This window comes from Phacochoerus africanus, chromosome 16 (assembly GCF_016906955.1).
Source record: "Phacochoerus africanus isolate WHEZ1 chromosome 16, ROS_Pafr_v1, whole genome shotgun sequence".
NCBI classification, from domain to species: Eukaryota; Metazoa; Chordata; class Mammalia; order Artiodactyla; family Suidae; genus Phacochoerus; species Phacochoerus africanus.
In genome coordinates this window covers 5,699,044-5,723,243 of record NC_062559.1, presented here as the reverse complement: position 1 = coordinate 5,723,243, position 24,200 = coordinate 5,699,044, and the positions used below count along the sequence as shown (strand labels likewise).

General features: G+C 51.4%; 1 protein-coding gene across 7 annotated transcripts in view; it reads right to left on the bottom strand.

Annotated features, from left to right (window-relative positions):
• The window catches only part of PRKAG2 (protein kinase AMP-activated non-catalytic subunit gamma 2), a 278,412-nt gene that overhangs the window by 42,103 nt on the left and 212,109 nt on the right, over positions 1 to 24,200 (bottom strand). For 4 of the 7 annotated variants that reach the window (XM_047763902.1, XM_047763906.1, XM_047763905.1 and 1 more), the window contains 2 exons: positions 18,922 to 18,991; positions 2,203 to 2,309 (listed from right to left, as the gene is read on the bottom strand). In XM_047763902.1, coding sequence (XP_047619858.1) covers positions 2,203 to 2,309; positions 18,922 to 18,991 — 177 coding nt within the window. Of the gene's footprint in view, positions 1 to 2,202; positions 2,310 to 18,921; positions 19,063 to 24,200 lie in introns of those variants that run through there. The other 3 variants (XM_047763903.1, XM_047763908.1, XM_047763904.1) reach the window with 3 other exon arrangements.

Here is a 24,200-nt window from a genome sequence, read left to right as displayed (position 1 = left end):
TGCACCCGCCGAATAACTCGGCCAGAAGAGACCTGTTCTACAGCTGACTTTCTTTTTTTTACTTAAAAATAAGCACATTCTCAACCAATGCTTTTTCCGTTTTTCTTGACGGCTGCACGCTGTCATGGGCACACCAGGAGCCATCCGGGCGGCTCTTGTGGAGGATGTTCAGGTGCTTTCGGGCCTGGGCTGTGCCTCCCCTGCTGGCCTCCCTCGCCCTCCAGACGGATCCAGCTCCTACTGCAGTCTGGGTCCAGACGACGTCCGCTCACCCCTTTCAAACACATCTTTGACTTTGCTGTCGCCAGTACCAAAGTGCACCCCGTCTCCACGGCAACACATTTTGGGGCCTCACAGGACTCTGGGCTCCAGGGGACGAGGCACACCCAGCTCCTATTACTCAGGGGGTGATGCCCACTGGGTCAGTGACCACCGAGGATCCCCACAAAGACCACAGTTTTCTGGTATTACTCACTTGGGCAAAATCCTAAATTCAGAAAGAGTCGGTTTTATGGCAAGGGAACAGCAGAGTAAGAGTGAAAGCAGACACAGGTACCAGATGTCACTTGCTTTTCTGTTGGTGGAAAACCACGGTCAGGCCTTTCTAGGGGTGGGAGTGAGGCTGAGATACGCTAACTCGGTTCCTTATTTGGGGAATTGAGAAGCTCTCATTATTTTACTACTGAAATCTGTACTTTAGTGGTAGAGACTAAATACATACATATATATATATATTTGCTCTTTAGGGCCACACCTGTGGCATATGGAAGTTCCCAGGCTAGGGATCAAACTGGAGCTGCAGCTACTGGCCTACACCACAGCCACAGCAACACCAGATCCGAGCCGCATGTGCGACCTACACCACAGCTCATGGCAATGCTGGATCCTCAACCCACGGAGTGAGGCCAGGGATCGAACCTGCATCCTCATGGATACTAGTCTGATTCTCAACCCGCTGGGCTACAATGGGAACTCTATTTCTTAAAGTTACTATCTGTTACTTTCCCTATAAATACCATAACTGGATGGCTCTCTGCCCTCTTTGGGTCAAAGAACCGGCATTGGAGAAGCGCCCAGGAGGTTACCTGGCAGAGTCACAGGACAGAGAGCCAATTTATAAAAGTCAAAAACAACTGGGAAATAAGAGTACGAACAAAGCCATTTTTCACATTCCTGAGAATCCTGGGCAGCAGAGACCGAAGGCAGGCAGAGCAGCCCCCGGAGCCCAGAGTCCGGGGAAGAGCGCCACAGGGGCGCCCGAGGGCCGGAGGGCAGGTTGGGGGCCCAGAGAGTGGGCCGGGTAGGCACACGCCTCCCACGACAGCCGACCACGAGGCTGAGAGAGGGACACACTAAGCACCTAACCCCAGAGTTCTGCTGCCCGCCCCCTGCCACCACCCCCGGCCTCTGCCCCTTTCCCCCTGGGCACGCACCCTAATAAAGCACCAGCTGCCCATGAGCTCCTGGCTCAGCGGCTTCTTCGGGGGACCCAAGCGAAGGTCACCCTGCTTGGGAAAGATTTATGTATAAATTCACACGCTAAGTGCACACACACGTATGTACGTGTACGCCACATATTATGGTGGCTGTAACCTGACCACTGCACTGAGTGTATTATTTAGAACTTTTCAAATACGATTGTGAGGCATGCTGGCTGGTATAAAATGAGTTCCAATAAGCATAATTTGAATAACTGAAATAGTCAAGTTCATATTTTTCTGCTAAAAGAGATCAATAAGGTTCTCGGGAGATCATCCACCACCTTACGAATTTTTTAACCAGTATCGTTCCAACTTGAGTATTCTACTTGGTAACTAGGGAAGGCCACCAGGGTGTGTTGAGGGGGCGGCACAGCTTAAGGGTTAAAAGCTTGGGGTCCACACACATCAGACAGACCCATGTTCAAATTCCAGACCCTGTCACTCACCAGCTCTGTAGACAAAGTTCTTAAGTTCTAGAGTTTCTGGATTAAACTTCATGATTTAAATTCTTTAACTCCAGAACTTGAGTTTCCCTCTCTGTAAAATAGCACATTCCTGAGAAAGCTGCCCCAGCCCCTGAGAATACAGCCTAAACCTCAGCACGGGTCCTGACGTGCAGAAAAGAATAGCCAGCGACTGCAGGTGCAGCTGGACTGAAATTCCTTCACAAGCAGCCATCCGGGTAAGACACCCCCAATTCGGGAAAACTGGGCACACTCACTTGCAACGTGGTATCAAAGACAACAAGCTTGGAGCTGGTTGGAACGATGTCGTAACACTTGTGTGACCTCATGAATCGCATGTAAACGCCACTTTCTGAGTCTTCTGCTAAAAAGGAAAGAAAAAAGGCAAATACCATTAAAAGTAAAGAACCTCCTCTATGGGATTAACAGTGTGCACGAAACACCTACTGCTCACGGACTTAATGAAAATAAGAACGGTTCTCCCCGAAAGAGCCAGGAGCTCAAGCTGTTCACCCCGAAGGCTCCTCGCTGATCAGGATGGCGAGGAGACACCGCAGGGCCCGGGGGGAAGAGGAAGAGCAAAACTGTGTTTACTGGCCGAGTATGTGACTTTATACATGGAAAATACCAAAACGTCTACAACAAAGCTCTCAGGTCTCAAAAAGGGTTCTTTCAGCAAGGCCACGGAATGCAGAGTTAATGAAAAAACAAAAACCATGCTATTGTAGTTCTCTATGCTAGCAACAAACAACTGGAAATTTAACAAATTAAAGGCATCAGTTATATGAACACAAAATGGAAAAACAAGGGGCCCTGAAAACAGTAACGACGTGAACAAACGCCCGTAAGTAACATCATCTTAGCTATTTAAATTTCTGTCCAAGTGAACTGACAACGGGACCAAGGAACGGCGACGCCGAGTGACGCCCAAGCTGCGCGCATGGCTGGACCACAGCCCGCTGCCCGCCAGGCCCTCACCGTGGTCCTCGGGGTTCATATCCCCGGGAGACCCCCTTGACGCCACCGCTCAGCCCACCCGTCTGTGCATCTGGCAGATGTCCAGGAAGAAAAAAATTCCTCCCCGACACACCCCGAGGAGCAAACTGAGCGCTGCCGAGCATGATGCTGACCGAGCTCCTTGGCCGTGGAAGGGAGCTCGTTGCTCTCTCCCCCGCGGGGTGAACGCTCGGGATCTGCCGACTGGTTTGTCAGCGTCGCCATCCCGGCCCTGGGCTTGTGTGCTCTGGGAGGAAGACCAGGAGGTGAAGGGCCGTCTCGCCCCAGAGGGTCCCGCGGGGCCGCTGTCAACGGACGCGCCTCCTGGACCACCTGGCTCAGGGAGGCGCCGTCGGGCTCCCCGCCACAGCCACGCTGTCCCCTCCTCCCCACTGCGCTCTCGGCAAGGAGGTCACCACGTGCAGCCACACGTGCAGGGTCAGGAACCCCGCTCCACCTCCTGAAGGTGAGCATCCGCGTAAATGACCCGGAGCTCTCTGCGCAGGGGAGCCGGCCGGCCGGCTGGCCGTCTCAGCACGGACGCGTGGTACCTCTCCCACGCCGAGTCCCAGCCCTGCACCGCGCCGCGATGGCCCGCGGCTGTGCCCTGGCCGTGACCCCCCTCTGGCCCTCCCGTGGGCCCCCGGGCGGGGAGGTGTGTGCCCTCCGCCACGAAGGCCTAGCATCCCTGTGCGCACCTGTCCCGCTATCCGGTGGCCCTGGCTGCCAGCCCCCTCAGCACCTGCCTCCTCAGGCTCCCCTTGGCTGTGCGGCTTCTCTCGGGCACTGAGGTGCGGCCTCGCGGGTCTGAGGAGTCCTGGGCAGGTGCTGTGCAAGGTGCCCTTTGACTGGAACCTGTCTGATGTCTGATTAGCCTGGGGTTCCAGGCTGTGAGGAGGATCTAAACATCACTATTATTTTTAAATTGTAGGAAGCCTGACCAAAGCAAAATGCCAAACATGTAAAACAAACGGGAGTAACATGCGTCTGGTTTGTAACAAAGGCTAGATTATCCCTGACGCAGTGACGTCCAAAACAAGAGTATCAGCCGTTCAAGTTAGGAAAAGAAAGTAAAATATTATAAAATGTCATTGGCTTCTCCATATTTAGTATAAACTTTCTGATTAGGTGGCACCACTTTATTATTCACCTTACGATAAAGTCTCAAATTGTAGGACGGAAGAAATGCATTGAAACAGAAAGTACGAGGAATTTGGAGTTACACCAAAAAGGAAAAAACCCAGAAGAACAACGCCATTCAACAAGAACAGGATGGGAGTTCCTGGTGGCTTGGCAGTTGAGGACCTGGCATGGTCACAGCTGTGGCTCAGGTTTGATCCCTGGCCCGGGGAACGTCCACATGCTGTGGGCACGGCCAACACAAAAACAAAAACAGGTTGTTTGGAGTAAGTTATGACTGTTCTTGAGGAGACAGGTTCAAACTCTCAATATTCAGACGGTAATGGGGTTCGAAGGCATGGGGGAGAGAGGGGCAGAGCTGCGGGGGTCTCCTGGCAGCGATCACGGGCCCAGGAAAGCAGCCCGTCCATGGAATGGGACATTGCCCAGCATTGCCGAGCAAGGGAGCAACCGACGAGCGCTACCAGGACCAGGAGCCTGTGTGTTACCGCGTTTTGTCTGTGAAGGTTAACAATCTGGGAAACGCCATGTTGACACTGACAGGCAAAGAATCCCACACACTGAGGAGGAAAGCGGGCGGTAAGTGTGTCTCTAGAAGCATATCTGATCCCCCGCCCCTGCCCAGGCCTCACTTCCAGCACACGCACGTCACTCACACTCACAGCCACGAATTCCACACCCCAGGATCCCCTCACACTTCCTCTGCAAAGGAAGCTTCTGAACCTGGAACGTGTCCTTACAAGACAAGGAAGACACAGCCCCCAGAGGAGGCCAGGGCTGCCTGGTCGGGTGGGGGGCAGTGGTGGGCAGCAGCCTCCAGGGCCAGGAGGGGGCTGGGGACACGTCCGCCCCAGATTCTCCAGAAGGGACCAGCCCTGCGTACGTGTCTGAGACGTCTGCCTTCCCGACCACGAGAGCGCCACGTCCCGCGGCGGTCGGCCACCAGGTCTGTGGCCCATGGTTGTGGTGGCCTCGGGAGCCTCCTCCACCTTCCAGGTTCAGTCCACAGGCCCACGCACCTCCTTAAAAGCCCTCGGGTCACAAGCACCTGCTCCCCAGTGACACCCCCACCCACATTTTGTGGGCAATGGCCTTCTGGGGTCACCGTGGTCCTTGTGCCAAAGCTACAGGTCGGCTTCGACTGCAGCCTGACTGCGGCCTTCGGACCCAACCCCGTTCCGCAGGGGCGTTGGGACAAGCTCACGCCTGCTGCCTCTGTGTCCCCGGAAGACACCCAAGTGAAAGGCCAAGGCCAAACATGAATCTGAGGTGACTATGTTCCCTCTTGGTCCTCAGAGAGGAAACACACTTGTGTGCCAACGAAGCACACAAGTTCCAAAGATTATACTCGGGTCGAAATGCACTGATGGGTTAGGAAACTCCCTCTCCACCTTCATCAATGGACGGGAATTTTAATTCAGAGAGAATTTGTAAAAAACGTCCCCTAAGACGGTTGATTCTGTGGTGCAGCCAGCCCTTGGCACACAGTGAGAATGAAGGGAGCAGACGAGCACCCGTAACTGGTTAGTCCAGGAAGACGGCACGCGAGAGCCGGGGATGGAGCTGGAGATGGGAGGCGAAGGCCCAGGATGCGCGCGGTGTCCTGCAGGGCGGAGGAGGGGTCCCCACTCAGTAACGGGAAGGGAAAGGGCTGGCCCCAGGAGCTCCCCCGGTCCCCTAACGCTGTCCCCACGCCTTTGCAGTACACGCCTTCCTCCTGCCTGCTCTGGGCCACGCGCCCCAGGAAACTACCCTGGCCGCTCCACGCCATCTACGGCCAGGCACGGGTTCATCTAACAGCGCCGTGGGAGCCGGGAGCTCTTTTATTTATCTTGACTGCCAGCCTTATTTGAAGTCAAATGGCAGGTCACAGGAAGGACTCAGACCCTGTGTGAAAGAGCTGAGTGTGCAACGATGACAGGCACTTTAAAAAACAAAATTCACACACTGTCCAAATGTCACTAAAAACCCCACAAATCCCAACCAACCCCCGACTCCTTTTTCCCATCCCCATCATTCAGACTTAATGCAAGACATTTCACTGTAATTCCACAAAGAAAAAGACCATCAGTAAGTTAGTTATTTTAAAATTTACCTCTTATGCTTTATTCTACATTTAGGAACACAGGGTTACTGTATTCACATAATATTTTTTTTTTTTTTTGGAAAACCATTTAAAATAATTGAGCTGGAAATAAGCAAAAAGGGAACTACGGAAGTTAAAAGTATACGGGAAACATTAAACTACCAGAGACATTTCCCTCAAGTGCTTAAAAACGCAAATATTAACAAAGTTGAAGCTTAAATAAGAGTTCCCACTGTGGTGCAGTGGGTTAAGGGTCCAGCTGTGCTGCAACGGTGGAGCAGGTCACGATGGCCTGGGAACTTCCCTATGCTGCGGGTACAGCCAAAAATAAATAAATAAATAAAAACAAAACCAGCTTAGATATAATTTTAAAAGACTTCTAAGGCAGCAGAGCAAATGAATGCATTAAATGTTCCCCTTTTCCGTGCTTTTTGTGTTCAGTTTTGTGTGTGTTGCTGCAAACGTGGCCACTGAGGAGGATGATGCATATGCGCGTCTACACAAGGGGGCAAAGAGGTACTAAGCAGGAAAATACAGGTGAGTAGAGGCGATCAGACCGCACAGTTAGTCCCGACCAACGCCGAGGGACCGCCACAGACAGACAAAGCTGTGACCTTGAAACGACAGTGACTCCCAACCAGTTTTCAATGGCTTTGGGTTTAACTCTAGGAACCACAGGGCTGAAACATCTACCAGAGCCAATGCCTCCTCTTTCTCAGGAACCAGAACGCGATCGCTAAGCTGAAGCAACGGTGAGGCCCACACTCGCTTCGTGCACAGGGACCGGGCCCCGCACCAGGTCGGCAGGGGAAGGGGCACTGGCCATGGTGATGCCACGACCAGCATGCAGCCACCCCAGCTGCCTCCATCAGACACGCTTTCAGCAACTTAAAGAAGTTTCCTTCTCTCTCTAGCTTATTAAGGACTTTGTTACAGGAACGCACGGTGAAGTTCAGGGAACTACAGAAGTTAAAAGTATACGGGAAACATTAAACTACCAGAGACATTTCCCTCAAGTGCTCAAAAACGCAAATATTAACAAAGTCAAAGCTTAAATAGGAGTTCCCGCTGTGGTGCAGTGGGTTAAGGGTCCAGCATTGCTGCAACAGTGGCTATTTCAACATCTGCTGAGATGACCAGCGGCTTCTCTCTTTGATCTGCCGCCATTTATCCGTCGGTGGATCTCTTACTGACGGGAGCCTTGCGCTTCTAGGACACAGCCTTGTCTGGTCACCATGGACGGCATGGCCCACTCTGCTGATGTTTGTGTAGGAGTTCTGCCCAGGTTTTAAAGGCCGGGTTAATCATTTGTTTTCTTCTTTGTGTGCAACCAACTGGTTTTGATGTCAGGATCGAGCTGGCTTCACAGAATGGGCTGGGACGCTGCCATCCTTCCCTGCTCTGAAATAGGTCCAATGACCCAGGCATTAACTGTTCCTTGAAGGTGTTGCAGAACTGACCCGTCAAGAGGCTGAATACCAGGCCTCTCCAGCGGGGGCAGTGGAAGGCTGAGGACCTTTAATTTCTTTAAAAGGAAAGATTTAGTGAGAGATCACTCACTTCCATACGGGTCACCCATTTCAAGTGTACAATCCAATTCATTACTTTTAAATTCCATTTGTGGTGATTAATGAAAGAGATACTTAAACAGGAGAATACAAAAGGGGAAAGAAAATCCATTCAAAAGCGATTGAACAGATTTTTAAATGTACTGATATCATTGGATATATTCAGATTTTTTTTTTTTTTTCTTTTTAGGGCTGCTCCTATGGCATAGGGAAGTTCTCAGGCTGGGGTCAAACTGGAGCTCCAGCTGCCAGCCTGCCACAGCAAAGCAGGATCCAAGCCACGTCTGCAGCCTATGCTGCAGCCTGGGGCCACCCCAGATCCTTAATCCACTGACTGAGGCCAGGGATTGAACTCATCCTCACGGATATTAGCTGGGTTCTTAACCTGCCGAGCCACAACGGGAATGCCCAGATTTCTTTCACTGTCACTTTCTACATCTCTGCATTTATAATTAAGGAGCCCCTCTTATTTCTGTTGCCCTGCATTTTCTTTTCCTCTTTGGGGGGGCTGTGCCCACGGTGGATGGAAGTTCCCCAGGCCAGGGATGCAATTTGCACCACAGCAGTGACCCGAGCTACTCCAGTGACAATGCTGGATCCTTAACCCACTGCGCTACAAGGAAACTCCTGCTTTGCATTTTCATTCATTTTTTTTCTTGAACAGACTCGATACAGATTTATCCACGTTATTGGTCTTTTCCAAGAAATTAGCTTTTGCTTTTGTTGAGCAAGACTACTGTCTGCGTTCCATTTCCCTGACTGCTGTCATTTCAGTAGCATTTTGGGGCAAGGAGAGAGAAGTGAACATACTCAGCAAACCACCTTGAACCATGGCAACGTGGCAGCCCAGCTGAGTGGATCAGGTAAATTTAAGACCGGCTTGTCACCATAAGCCCACCAGCATGCTGCCGTGTGACGCTGGGACAGAAAGCTCTACTGGTGTGTGCTGACACATTTCAATTACCAGAGCTTAAACATCTGTCTGGCAACATGTGCCCATCTTTGGGGTTTCGCATTACAAGGGCTCCTCCCGCCACGGGCCTTGGCCTGCAGTACAGCACATCGTGGTTCTTAGGTGTGTAAGCGCTATTCGGACTTAGGATTTCAGATCAAAGTAGGAGGAAAGGACCTGCAGAATAAAGCGCTCACCACGGAAGAGGTGAGGCGCTCACAGGCTCCGGGTCCTCTCCTCCGTCTGTTAGGGAGCAGGCCACCCTCCTCCAGGGGGGACTCCGGGAATTCCAGGTCCCGGGGGCGTCGCGTGGAGAAGGACGGACGGGGCAGAGCTAGACCAAACCTGTATCAGAAGTGCCCTCAAGTGTGACCTTGAGCCAATCCCTTCATCCGCTTGGCCTGAGTTCTTCATTTGCAAGGTGGTGACAACGCCGCCGTCCTGCCCGCAGAGCGCTCCTGGGGATCGGGATAAACCACCTCACCCACCCGACCAGCGACGCTGCCGCCCGGGTGCCCTGCGTGCTCGTTCCCCAGGGCAAGGTCTGAGGTACAGATGCGGAGCTGGCACTGGACCAACGGCTGTTGTCGAGGACACACTAATGGCGGCTTCGAGTTTAAATTTTTCCTTGGTTGCCGTTTTGGTCTTTCTGGGGTCATCACCAGTTATATTCCTGGAGACTGCACTACACAGCAGGTACCGAAGTGAGTAGGACGTTCGGGTTATTTCATGCGCATATAATCCGATTTGCTAGACGCTACTGTCATGCCCTGCGTACACGTGGAGGGACTGAGGCTTGAAATAACTTGCCTGGACCTCACAGCCATTACGCAGAAGAATCGGGACTCCCATCTGAGTCTGACTCATGCTCTCAATTATGTGACGTTAACTACACATGCAGCGCAAAGTGGGGACATGCCACATGTGCAGGCACCAAAGCCAGAGAAATCAATGTGGAAGGAGCCAGAAAAGGGAAAAACGGATGGTGAGAATGTGGACGTGTACGTGTGCGCGCCTGAGGAGGCCTTCGCGGACCAATTAAACAGGATCCATAAAATAACACTGTGTGTAAAAGGTAACAGTTTATTGGTAGCAACTTACTCTGAGAGACAAATGATCAAAGTGTAACCTAAGATAAAATGAACCAGGTGCTACAAAGTCCAGAAACTTCCATGACCTGACAGAAATTCAGACACACAGGAAACAGCTCCAAGAGGGACAGAAGCAGCAAATGAAAAGATTAAAACAATGACTACGATTTGATCCAATGGTTCCCAAATTCGCCCCCCCACAACGGCTCTCCTTTTAGTATCTGAGTTAAACTACGCTTACATCACAGTCTCAAAAGAAAGCGATCAGGAGTTCCCGTCGTGGCGCATTGGTTAACGAATCTGACTAGGAACCATGAGGTTGCGGGTTCGGTCCCTGCCCTTGCTCAGTGGGTTAACGATCCGGCGTTGTCGTGAGCTGTGGTGTAGGCTGCAGACGAGGCTCGGATCCCGCGTTGCTGTGGCTCTGGCGTCGGCCGGTGGCTACAGCTCCGATTGGACCCCTAGCCTGGGAACCTCCATATGCCGCGGGAGCGGCCCAAGAAATAGCAACAACAACAACAAAAGAAAGACAAAAGACCAAAAAAAAAAAAAAAAGAAAGCGCTCAAAGCCTCTTCCCGAAGCCACCAGGTCATGGACGCCAGTCCCGACCCGCTGTCACTGCGTGGGACCGTCCGGGCGCTGGCCAGTCTCTCCCGCCTCCCACTGAGGAGGAGAGGCCTTGGCGCACCTGGCAGGGAGGCACCCGGTCCCCCCCGCCTCGCCAGGGCTCTGTGATCAGCACGTCAGCTGGGCGAACGGACCTCCTCTCAGGCCTTACGTGGACATGCTTCCTTGCTTCCTAAGAGGGAACGTTACCTCGGACGTCCCGGCTATCGGGCTGGTCCTCATGCCAGAGTAAAGTTAAAGCACCAAAAAACCGGTTCACAGGAGTAAAAAGTATTTACCGCCACTCAATCTACTCGTCGCACCATCCTGGAGAGCTGGCACATGTGAAGCTTTGCGTGCCCTCCTCCCAGAGCTCCCACAACGGCCAAGAGACGTGAATAAGTGTTTCTTCTTAATGGCATCGTCAACTACACGGGATCACGAGATAACATGTGAAGGCCTGTCCGGGGCTTCCAGAAAGTCACTGTTCCCAAGGAAGTGACATTTAGGCTGAGACCTGGAGAAAACGAGCAGGTGGCCAAGAGGACAGGGAAGAACCCAGGGTGAGGGAACAGCCTGTGTGACGTCTAAACGGCACGGAGGTGGCAGAGGGAGGAGCCAGTGCAGCACGTCCGGGAACAGAGCAAGAAGTCTCGGCTCCGGCCTAAAGGTAGAGGAAAGTCAGAGAGGCTTTTAAACGTGGAAGTGACAGGATTAGGGACAGGGTTTGTTTATCTGGTTTTTGGCCTCCCCGTGGCATACGGCGTTCCCAAGCCGGGGATCAGATCAGACCGAAGCCGTAGCTGTGGCAACGCCAGACGTTTAACCTGCTACGCTGGGGCCGGGGAGCGAGTCTGTGTCCCAGTGCTCCAGAGATGCTGCCAGTCCCGTTGTGCCACAGTGGGAGCTCCTAGGTCCATGTTCTTAGAAACTGTATCTGACTGCAGCTGAAGCTGACGGGAGGGGCCCGAGTAGGTGCTAGAGAGGTCAGACTGTTTAATAGTCAAGAGAAAGATGATGATGGCCTGGCCTGGAGTGAGGACAGAAGTGACAGAGACACGTGGGTACTTAGCAGGTGACAGTGAGAGGACTGCGTACGTGCATGCGGGAGAGGGAGCGAGCCAGAGCCAAACGTCATTGTCATTTGTGTTAAACTACAAAACAAATCAAACAACCAGGGGATGTGGTACCACTACTGAAGCGGGGGGGGGGGGGGGGGGAACGGACGGACGACAGAGCAGAGAGACGGGGAGCGGCTCAGGCAGAGACATCCAACAGGCGCCCCAACACTCAAGACATCTGGCTGCAAATATTTACCGGGTGTCACCAGTTATCGAAGCATCGTGTACCCACACCCTGGGCAACAGGCGGGGAGGCTGCCCAGGGTGAGGGTCCCAGAGGGCAAGACAAGGGGGCTTCAGATGGGCCGGGAGCAAGTCCAACAGCCGCTGTTCAGAAAGGAGGGCAGGCGTGTGGCACGTGTGTTTGACGCCGCTAAATCTCCTACTGAAAACAAGGAAAACTGAGACGCACGGAGGAAACGAGGAGGGGACAGGTGTGCGGAGAACACCGGAGGGTTTTCGGGGAGAAGGGGGCAGAGGTCATCTCTGGTGACAGCGACCGAGAGCTCAAAATGAGAAAAGGACTGAGTGACCACTGGAGTTTGCAGAATGGAGCCACGAGTGACCACCTCAGGAAGCTGGGTGGAGCAGTGGAAATGGGCTGAAGAATGAATAGGACGTGAGAAAATGGAAAGAGGGTTTCCGGCTATACATTAGTCCATGTCGGTCACACGGCCTGGCTCGGAGCCTAACGACGGCCTTTGAAACCTGCTGACCCCACCTTCCCAGATGCGTTCCCGGAGGTAACTCACTCAACCCCTCACCTCCTTCATTTCCTCCTCCATGAAGCAGGGTGACAGAAGCATTTCCCTCTTAGACTTGTTTTGAGGATTAGATCAGATCAACGTAAAAGGTTTACAACACAGCAGGGCCTTGATATACTTAACATACGCCACGTTTTTTTGTTTTGCTTTTTAAGGCTGCACCCAAGGCATACGGAGGGTCCCAGGTGAGGGGTCCAATCGGAGCGGTAGCCGCCGGCCTACACCACAGCCACAGCAATGAGGGATCTGAGCCGCGTCTGCAACCTACACCACAGCTCACGGCAACGCCGGATCCTTAACCCACTGAGCGAGGCCAGGGATCGAACCTGCATCCTCAGGGATGCTAGTCAGATTCGTTTCGGCTGAGCCATGATAGGAACTCTGCGCCAGTTATTATAATCATAGAAAAAGGACAAAAATCCTTTTTTTGAGTAAACTCCAAGTGCCTTGTGGTATCAAAATTTTTTGGCTTTAAAATTCGCAGGTGAGACAGAGCGTTTCAAGGATCCTGGTGTGACAGAGCTGCAAGGATTCTGTGTGGGTGGAAGCAGCCCAGCTATGGAGCGTCTGAATCACTGTTCTGGACCCTGGCCAGCTGACCACAGGGCTGCGGAGTGCCCCCCCGCCCCCCAATCCCCAGAGCAGACAGAGCCAGTCTCGAGAGGGAAGGTCGAGGAGAGCCTGTCATCGTGGACATGACTCAGCAGCACTGCCTTGGCTTCTGATGACTTTCCATCATGAGGCTTGTGAAGCTCGGTCACGGGGCCACTTCGGGTGTCCTCAGCCCCTCTGTGCTCTCGTCTTGCTCAAAGCAGGCAGGGGTCTTAGTGTTCAGACGACAAGACCTCTGCGGCCTCAAAAGAGCTGCTCCAGCTCCTGGAATCCAGACGCCACCAACCAGGAAGCTGGAGCCTGACTTCAGAGGCTTTCGAATGCCTTCCCGAAACCTATTAAACACGGCAAGCTTTCAAATTCGGGGCCAGCCAAAGAAGAAAAGCTTCGTCTGTAAACATTTCATAAAACGAACTACTTTTACCATCAAGAAAGAGAAAAACCTCTTGTCTGGGCCAAGTGTGCAAACTCGGCAGGGAAGGAAGGGTAGAGTCCGCATGACAGAGGACCAGAAGCTTCTAAAACGATGGGATGAGATCAGCAAGCACCAAGCTGGGATCAGACCTGTCACCAGCAGAGGTCAGTGCCCCTGTGTTACAGCCAGTAAATGTCCAAGGGACCCAGCAGAGCCTCACGAGGAGGCCGCCCTCAAAGCTAAGTGAACAGGGGGACAGCTTCAGAGGCTCCACAGACACACAGGAAGACAGCCTCCCCGAGGCATGTGGCAACGGTGCGTCGCAACCTTTTTCTCACGGTTCCCCGGTCCCCGCCCTTCCGTACATTTTCACCCAACTGTCCCTCCCCCAGGACACCTGACTACGACAGATACGCTGCACATCTGTTCCAGGGCCCTTTGGAGAGCCACGAACCGCTGTCATAGCTATGACTTTTGTCCCCTGACAAGAACCAATCTTTGCTCACTTCAGGGAAATCTACTCCAGTTGGGAATGAGTTTGAGTGAAAGCACATTTTTGGTTTCGTTTGTTAGCTTATGTAGAGTGGTTGCTGGATGCCGTAGGACATATTTTCAAGCTGGAAGGAAAAGCACAAGTTCACTAAATGCTGGCCTTTGTTTTCAGAGAAAACCCACAATGACAACAACAACAAACAAGCAACACTCCCCAAAAAGGAGCATTATCCAAGAATACAGAATTGGGCCTAAAATCCCAAGATTTTTTTTTCTCTTTTTAGGGCCACACCTGCGGTGTGTGGAGGTTCCCAGGCTAGGGGTAGAATCAGAGCTACAGGTGCTGGCCTACACCACAGCCACAGCAACACCGGATCCTTAACCCACTGAGCGAGGCTGGGGATCCAATTCACGTCCTCACGGACACTTTTTCAGGTTCTTAACCTACTGAGCCACAACGGGAACTCTTAAAGTTCCAAAGATTCTTGCCGGAAAAACAATGCTCTCCCTCTCCCTTTTACTCCTCACCCCCACTTCTTATTTATTCCTGACCAGTGCAGACTAGGCTGACATCCTGCTAGAAAAATGAGTTTGGGGGCTAGTTCTGAGCAGATTACCCTTTGGGAAATGCCTTGCAGGTGAAGCAGGAACAGCTTGGACAGAAAGGCTGGGATGCAGGGGAGCAGGCAGATGGCGAGGAAGAGGTGGGAGAGGCCGTCTTCCAGACCGAGGAAGCGGGATGGACCAACCACACCCAGTTACTGACAGCCTGAAATAACTAGAGAGCCTGCGACAGCTGAAGCGATAAGAGGAAGCCAGGAGATGACAGAGATAGTTTCCAGGGGCTGTAAAATTCTTGGAGTCGTGCCAGAATTATACCTTTATTAATCATGGATAAATTTCTGAAAGCTCATCTCCTCGAGAAAGCACTCACTGGTTGTGCGTAGGTGGCTGTGGAGCACCTGCGCCTGGTCCTGCCACTAAATAAGCTCAAGACAATCTTTTCTTCCCTTGGCCGCGCCCTCGGCATGCGGAAGTTCCCAGGCCAGGAATCTTTGAACCCACGCCACAGCAATGACCCGAGCCACAGCAGTCACAATGCTGGATCCTTAACTGCGAGGCCACCAGGGAACTCCTGGACAGTTAATCTTTTTCTTTTTCTTTTTTTTTGTATTTTTGCTTTTTCTAGGGCCGCTCCCACGGCATCTGGAGGTTCTCAGGCTAGAGGTCCAATATGAGCTGTAGCTGCCTGCCTACACCACGCCAGATCTGAGCCGCGTCTGCAACCTACACCACAGCTCACAGCAACACCGGATCCTTAACCCACTGAGCGAGGCCGGGAATCGAACCTGCAACCTCATGGTTCCTAGTCGGATTTATGAACCACTGAGCCATGACAGGAACTCCCATTGGACAATTAATCTTGATAAGAACAAACAGGTATGAGTGATAGTACAAAAAAAAAATTGAAAAGCAAATATATAAAGCGATGGCTACAGGCTAGGTGCTGTTCTCATCGCTTTGCAGATGCTGAATCACTCCATTCTCCCAATGTTCCCTGAAGGAGCCAGGGCCAGGGCAGAGTGGCGCAGCGGAGGCGTGCTGGGCCAGCAAAGGAACTAGAAACATTCAGCACGGCTGCTGAGATACTGAAACACTGCAGAGCACCGACCGGGTGCTGGGAAAAGAAAGCTGAACTGGGGAGAAGCACGGGAGGGAGGGGGTGCGGCCTGGGCCGAGCCGAGCCAGCGAGCCTGCCGGGAGCCAGAGAAGGCCCTACCCTCCAAACGATGCCAAAGCACCGGGGCGACGGGGGACACCCAGAACAGGGGTCCAGCCAACTCTGCCTGTGAGCCACATCTGGCCTCTTTTTGTAAATAAAGTTTGCCTGGAACGCAGCCCTGCCAGTTGGCCTGAGCTGGTCCTGAGCCGCTTTCTGCTTCGCTGCTGCACAGGCAGGCTGAGCAGCCCTGACAGAGGCAGACACTGAAGCCATCTGGCCCTTTACGGAAAAGTTTGCCTGGGTCTCTTCTAGAGCCTTGTTCATCAGAGCTGGGTCTCTGAAGCAGCAGCACTTGGGAGCCTGGCAGAAATGCAAACTCCCAGGTCCCATCCTGGGCCCGGAAAATGAGAAGCCGCCTTTTCAAAAGCTCTCTGGCAGTGCTTCCGCACAGAAAGCTCTCCGGCCACCGGTGTGTAGCAGCACCGGCAGCAGCAGGGAGGAGGCGGGAGGCTGGGATGCAAGAGAAGTCCGCATGGATTCTATATTTGGACATAGGAGCGGTGAAGATTTTCCCGTAAAGGGGTGGTGCCACCAAAGCATGCTCTGGAAAGGTCCCTCTGTCAGGGTGCAGTGCTGAGTAGCAGTGGGTGGGCAGACGGTGTCAGAACCCAGCCAAAAGAGGACTTACTCGAACAACACAGGAGAGACCAAGGCACAGTTTTTTTTTCCTTCTTCCCAGGAGTGAGTAACATTTTAAGGGATTACTCGGACTTCACTGATGCCTCCAAACTGTTCCTAACAAACATAGGGTCTGTTATAATTCATTAGAAAACGGAAAAATCCTTGGTAACAAAACTATTAGTAATCATGCCTATACCAAGTGTATCCACCCCGTCCCGCCTCCAGATCGCAATGCACACGGGATGACGTCAAGCAAGAAGGAAGCTGAAGGATTCACTGAGCGTCTGTTCTCAAAGCTGTCCCTCAGGTAGGCTGCTCACGACAGCAGCTCACGGGATGTTTGAAGGTGTGATGTCTCACTGTTAGGACTTTTTTTCCCCTCCCCAAACAAATGTAAGATTCTTCTTGACACTCAGTTTTTCCGTATTTTGGATGAATAAGCAATTTAAACTTCAAAAGAAACAAAGCAGTGCTTCAGCCGACCACGCCAACACTACCCCTTCCAACTTGGCGACCAGCTTCCAAGCAACTGCTTAACCTTTTACCTCCTTAAGAATCTAGAAAAGTCTGACAGGGTTACGTGTGAGATTCAGTATACTTTAAAACAATGATAGTAATACAGATGGAAACAGATGGGCGAAAACGGGAAATTCCTCTTCTGAGATGCTAAGGTTTAATATTTTACATTCATTCCATTAGCAGAAACAATGCAAAAGAAATAGGGTTCATATATCTGCTTGGAGAGATGCAATATAATTAAATCAATAAATCTCAAGTGAGAAAAAAAAAAAGAATCTCTATGGAAGATTCACGAATAAAAACCTTATAAAGTCTGTGAGTTCAGTACAACCGTTAATGGCACTTAAAAAATAACAGTGACTAACACAGAGGGCTTCCTTCGGATTTACCTTGTACTAAATACCATTACATGGATTATCTCATTTAATCCTCAAAACACCCTGATGTCAGCTCTCCTTTATGAATGGGAAAACTAAGCACAGGGAGGTTAAGCAACTTGTCTAGGGACACGCAGCTACACAAGAAGTGGAGATAGGATTTGAAGCTGAGTCTATGGTACCTCTTGGTACCTCTTCAGAAACTCAAAGCCTTTTTTTTTTTTTTTTTTTGCTTTTTAGGGCCACACCCGCGGCACATGGAAGTTTCTGGCTAGGAGTTGAATCGGAGCTACAGCTGCCGGCCACAGCCACAGCCACAGCCACGCAGGATCAGGGCCCTGTCTGTGAGCTACTCCACAGCTCACGGCAACGCAACGCCGGATCCCCGACCCACTGATCGAGGCCAGGCATGGAACCCGCATCCTCATGGATACTAGTCGGATTTGCTTCTGCTGCGCCACAACAGGACTCCTAAACACTCAGCGTCTTAACGGAAAAGGAGGGGTACCGTATTGCCCTGTGGACAGTGCCCGAAATTTGATCTGCACTATAATAAATCCGAGGAATAATGAGGTGGATCTGACTGAAGACACTGGATTGTTTTTCAGGAGGATAAAATGCAAATTAAGTCCCAGTAAAACTCTAAAATGTATCAGGTAACTGCTTGTTAATAATAAATAAGGATGCAGATTTTAATGATAATGACTCTGAATACATTATCTCCTGGCTACCATGTCTGTGAAATGCAGGTACTCTTAACACATAAGATAAACGCAGGCGCTGGCCTGACACTGCTGGGTTAACGTTCTCATGCTGGTTGTGCATGCTTATTTAAGTAATTGCCTGACTGTAAATGAAGGGAAGTATTAAAGTAAAGTTGGCACAAGGCACAGCATCCACATGGCACATTCTTTGTTCAGGGAGCTTTATTCCATCAATACTCTTGGAAAAAAGAGAAGTCATTAAGTGACTAAGGGAAGTGCAGAGGATAGCGTAGAGGGCTCTTAAATTCCTCGCATTGTCAAGCATCGCATACAAAGTTCTTTTTGGACTCTGACCTCACCATATTCCATTTCAAATACGAATTTTGCCAAAGAACAAGCTCATCTCCTTCAAATCTTAACAGTTTCAAAAGAAGAAACAGGTAAACGCTCATGTTCCACACGGTACACATTAATTTTGCCCAAGAACAACCCCCCCCCCCCACTTTAACAGCTTCAAAATCAGGTCCAGGTAAGGAGAACAACACAGGGCAGGAAAATGAAAAAATGAATGAGAAAGGAGGCAACGGAAACGATGGAGTGACAGGGTCACCTGAACTCAAAGCCAATTCGCTAAGCTGCCTCCGGTTTTCCTATGGAACTTTCCCCATTAAGACAAGAAGACACACCCTGCTGGTGGTATTTTCACAACTACAGATAAGGGAAGCACGGTGTGTTGTTTAAAGGTATGAACCATAAACACATTTTGGGGGCTACCTCTACGTGCATGGCGGCGCAACAAACGATTACCACCGCATGTCACCTTGCTCTCAATCGAGTTGAGCTAGTAAGGACAAAAGGACCGACCATCCGTGCTGATGGCTGGGTTGCGGGGCTCCCGGATAGATCTCGCCCTTCGAAAGGCACGGCGGGCCACTGCAGACACGCTCGCCGGCTCCGCGGCTCCATCTCCGGCCCCGCAGGGCGTGCCGCCCGAAGCTGAAGCCGGACGGGCGGTGGGCGGCGGGGTCCCGCGGCCTCCGGGGCGTGAACACGGGCGGCCCCCGCGCGCCCGCCCCTCCCGGCCCCCTGCGTAGACACCAAGGCGCGTTCCGCCGGGGGGGCACTCACCTTCTTCTTCCAACTCGAATTTCTCCAGCATGCCGGCTTCCGCGGGTCCCGGGGCCGCCGCCAGCGCCGCCTGAGGAGGAGGAGGACAGGGATCAGCATGCGCTCGGCGGCGCTCTTCCCCGGCCGCGCGGGCGGGGACGCGGCGGGGGCGGCGCGCGGGGGCGGAGGGCGGGGGTGCCGGGGACACAGGGCGCGGCGCCGGGCACCGCGGAGGGGACGCGGGGGCCGGGGCCGGGGCCGGGGCCGGGGAGGGGGCGAGCGGGCCGGGGGCGGGGCAAGGCGGGGCTGGGGGGCGGACGAGCAGGGCCGGGATTGGGGGCGCGGGGGCAGGGCGAGGGGGAGCGAGGGGGCGGAGGCGGGCTCGGGGAGGCGGGCTCCGGGAGCGGGCGGGGGCACGGGGGCGGGCTCTGCGGCCCGGCCGAGCGCTCCGGCCTCGCGCGGAGCCGGGTCGCCGGGAGGAGGGGCGTCCCGGGCGGCTGGCGGGGCGGGGAGGGGGGGGGGGTGCGGTGGCGCGGCCCAGCCCACCGGCACGGCCCTGAACCGGCGGCGCGGCGCAGCCCAGCCCCGGGCCCACCCCTGCCCCAGGCCGCAGGTGGCGCAGGCCGCGGCCTAACCTGCCGCCTCTCCCCGAGTGGAACGGCCCGCCTCCCCCGACCCCCCCCACCGCACGCCGCGTGTTGGTATGGACCGGCGAGATGGAGCCGTGGGAAGAGCACCCGGAGGAGCCAGGGGGCTGTCTCGCGCGAGGGCGGCGGGGGCGCCCCCCTCCAGCCGCGGCCCTCCTTCCCGCTAGGGTCCCCGACCGGCCATGAGCGGAGGCGCGTTTTCGCCTTCTCGCCTTTGCCTCTTCCTCTCCCCCACCGCTCACATCCACTCACCTTCCCGCGCCGCTCGCGGCAGCGCGTCCCTGCAGGTTTAACCTGCGCAGGTGTGGTCTCGCCGGCCCGGGGGGTGGGGCGCGAGGGCAGCGGCGCCAGGTGGGGGTGGGGTGGGCGGGGCGATGTGCCAGGGAGAGGGGGATGGAAGCGGCAGGACCCGAGAGGGAGATGGCATCGCAGACCCCGGCGTGTGTGTGCTGGGGGGTGGAGTCGGGGTGTGGGCGATGATTATTTGCTTTTTTTTTTTTTTAGTTTTAGGTTAAATTGCCCATCCCTCTCCCCTATTAAACATTTTGTTCCGTGAGTTACACACACTGTGGATGCCCTGTGTTGCTATCGGTTTTACCCAGCCATGAAACACTTAGTTTGCGTCCTCTATCCATAGCCCATTCTCTTCTTTGGGGAGCCGCTGCCAAAGGCACACACAAATCTAAATCTGGCCCCGGCCACTCCTGTCACCCAGGATCTGGGTATCTGAGACTTTCCTATCGCCAACTCCGGTTGGCAGGCAACGAGGCTGGCAGCCTAGAGCTTCCTGGAAGAGTAGGGTAGCTGGAGAGGGGACAGGCACCCCACTCCGTGAGGCTCTCCTGCCTGCTCCACGTGCAGGGGGCCCTTAGCTCTCTGAGGAGTGCAAGGGCCCTGATAATGAGATTAGCTCTCTAGTGCTGAATAAGCTGTAAAGGGGCCCCTCTAGAAAGAAACTTGGTTCTGTCTTTCTTGCAAGCCTAGCCTGGAAGAGGAAGTACTAAAATCTTCTTTATGCCACTTTTTTGCTCTGTCATCTCAGTTGGGCCAACTGAGAGTCTTAATTGTCCCCTTAAAAAGTGTGAGGGGAGGAAAAGAAGACAAAACTAATTGTAATACATGGGTGGTAAAAGCCCTCAGCTGTGTCATGCTTTTTTTTTTTTTTTTGTAAGGGCTTCACCCATGGCATATGGAAGTTCCCAGGCTAGGGGTCATTTAGAACTATAGCTGCTGGCCTACACCACAGCCACAGCAACTCGGGATCCAAGCACCATCTGCGGGCGACCTACACCACAGCTCAAGGCCACACTGGATCACCCACCCACTGAGCGGGGCCAGGGATTGAACCTGCACCCTCATGGATATTAGTCCAATTCATTTCTGCTGCACCACAATGGGAACTCCCTGTGTCGTGCTTAACAGAAGACCGAAGGCTTTCTAAGTTCAAGAATAAGGCAAAGATTTATTCTTTCATGCTATTCTTATTCAACATAGTCCTGGGAGTTTCAGTACTGCTATAAGGCAAGAAAAATAAATAAATAGATAAAAGGCATACAAATTTCAAAGGAAGAAATAAAATCATCCCTGTTTACAGATGACATGGTTGTCTGCATAGACAGTCCCAAGGAATCTACTAATTAAAAAAAAAAAACAAAACAAAACACCAAAACTAGAACTAATAAGTTCAGCAAGATTATAAGATACAAGATCAATACACACAAAAGACTCATGTGTGTGCACCAACAATGAACATGTAGAAACGGATGTTAAAATCAATATTATTTACGTTCACTGCCAAGAAAATTAAATACCTAGGTACTCAAGAGAAGGTGCACAAGAACTGTATGCTGAAAATTACAGAAAGGGGGTGAAATGAAAGAATACTTAAGTAAGTAGAGAGGCATCCCATGCTTACGGATTGGAAAAATCAACCTAGTAAAGATGTCAGTTCTCCCCCAGGTTGATCGCTAGGTTTAACACGATTCTTATCAAAATCCCAATAAGGCTCTTCCTAGACAAGACAAGCGTATTCTGAAATTTATATGGAAGGGCAGAGGCTCTAGAATAGCTAAAACAACCATGAAAAAAAGAAGTGACGTGGCAAGCATCACTATTGACATTAAAGCTTACTGCAGAGCTACAGTAATCAAGACTGTGTGGTATTGGCAGGGAGATAGAGACACCGTTCAGTAGAAACGAACAGAGAATCTAGAAATAGACCCACGTAAATACGTCAAACAAAAACAATGGTGCTGGAGCAATTGGACATCAATAGGCAGAGAAACTCAACGCCAGCCTCACGCTTTATACAAAAATGAGCTAAAATTGGATCATGGACTGATAAAACGTAAAACTATGAAATTTTTAGAAAGAAAATAGGAGAAAATCTTTGGGACCTATTGATAAGTGAAGATTTAGACTTGACATCAAAAGCATGAGCCATAAAAGGAAAAATGACTACATTGGACCTTATTAAAATTAAAAATGTTTGGGAGTTTCTGCTGTGATGCGGTGGGTTAAGAATCTGATTGCAGCAGCTCGGGTCCCTGCAGAGGCGTGCATTCATTCAATCCAGCATTGCCACAGCTTCGGCACGGGTCACAGCTGTGGCTTGGATTCAGTCCCTAGCCTAGGAACTTCCATATACTGTAGGTGTGGCCATTAAAAAAAAAAAAAGCTTGTCCTATGACAGACCCTGTTGAGAGGATAAAGAGACAAGCCACAGAGTGGGAGAATAACGCTATAATACTTGCAGACCACAAAGCCAACAAATGACCGGTATCTGGAATATGTAAAGAGCTCTGCAAACTCAATAGCAGAAAAAGAAAGCAATCCAGTTAGAACATGGGCAAAAGAAACGAAGAGACGTTTCACTAAAAAAAAATCTACAGACGGCAAATAAGCACCTAAAATATGTCCAACATCATTAGCCGTTACAGAAATGCAGATCAAAACCACAGCAAATCATCACTACCCACCTATTAGAATGGCCATAATAAAAATAGTGACCACACCAAATGCCAGTGAGGAAGCAGAGAAACCCAATCCCTTGTGCGTTGCTGTGGGGGTGAAAAATCACACCGCTACTCTGGGTAACAATTTGGCGGTTTCTTATGAAATTAAACACCCAACTACCACATGACACATCCATCACACCCTTGGACATTTATCCTAGGGAAAAACAAAACATGATTATGTGAAAACCTGGATATGAATGTTCACAGCAGCTTCACTTGTAATAGCCCCAACTGGAAATAACAGGTGTCATTTCACCAAAAACTATGTTACTGCTACCACCGTTGAATACTATTCAGCCATGAAAAGCAATGAACTACTGATACATACAAGCACTTATATGACGTATGCCGAGTGAAAAAAGTCAGTCCCAAAAGGTTATACACTGTGGGACTCCATGTATATAACATTCTTGAAATGAAAAAAAATTATAGAAGTGGAGAACAGATGAGCGGATGTGAGGGTCAGGGAGGGGGGAAGGGGAACCTGTGTCTACGAAAGGGTAACATGAGGGATCCTTGGGGGTGATGGAACTATTCTGTATCTTGACCGTATCGAAGTCAATATCCCACTTGTGGTCTCACACTATATCTTTCAGCCATGAGTCAAGCCAAGCCGATTTAATTGCATGGAGGAAATGGCAGTCGGGGTTCACTTAGAAAAAAATCTTTATCAAGATATAATTTACATACCATAAAATATGATTTTCAGTTTATTCAGAGTTGTGTAACCATCTGTGTTTACGATATTTTCATTGTCCCAAAGACAAACCCCAGACCCATTTAGCAGTCACTGCCTGTGACTCCCTTAGCCTCTACCCCCAGCCCTAGGCAACCTCCAACCTACAGATTTGCCTATTCTGGACATTTCATATAAATGGAATCATATAATCTGTGGTCTTCTGTCTCTGGTTTCTTTCACTCAGCATAATGTATTCATAGGTTCATCCATGTTGTAACATTTATTGGCACGTCACTTCTTTTCATGACTGAGTAATATTCCATTGTATGGATATACCACATTTTGTGTATGTGTTCATCAGCTGATGGAGATTTGGGCAGCTTCCACTTTTTGGCTACTGTGAATATGAATACTGCTGCTGTATAAACATTCATGGACCAGGGTTCGTGTGGACATGTGTTTTCGTTTCTGTTAGGTATAGATCCAGGAATGGAATTTCTGGGTCATATGGTGACTTTAACATTTAGACAAATGGCCAAATTGTAAAAAGCTGCACCTTTTTACATTTTTACCAGAAATGTACGAGGGTTCCAATTTCTCCTGTACACTCTAGTTTTGCAAGATGATACCATTGAGGGGAACGTCTGTATGTAAAGTGCTAGTGAGGCTGAATTTCTTTCCACAGGTGGTTTTTGTTTAGTAAGACATCTCACGCTTGCTTCCTCAGAAAGGAGCATAGCCATAGGATGCCAGAAACAGGCAGATGAGGTTGTTCTATGACACACGGGGTCAATTTCCAGGTCTGAGAAGCTTTTCAGGTGTGCTCAGAAATGCTGACAGGGTCAAGTGAGTGATGGAGTAGTTAGCGCAAAGAATTTAACGATGGTGGTCATTGACTGCCCTTTCATGGGTTTTCTGAAAGCCTCAACAGACTTCTGTGCTGGACTTAATCTTAGC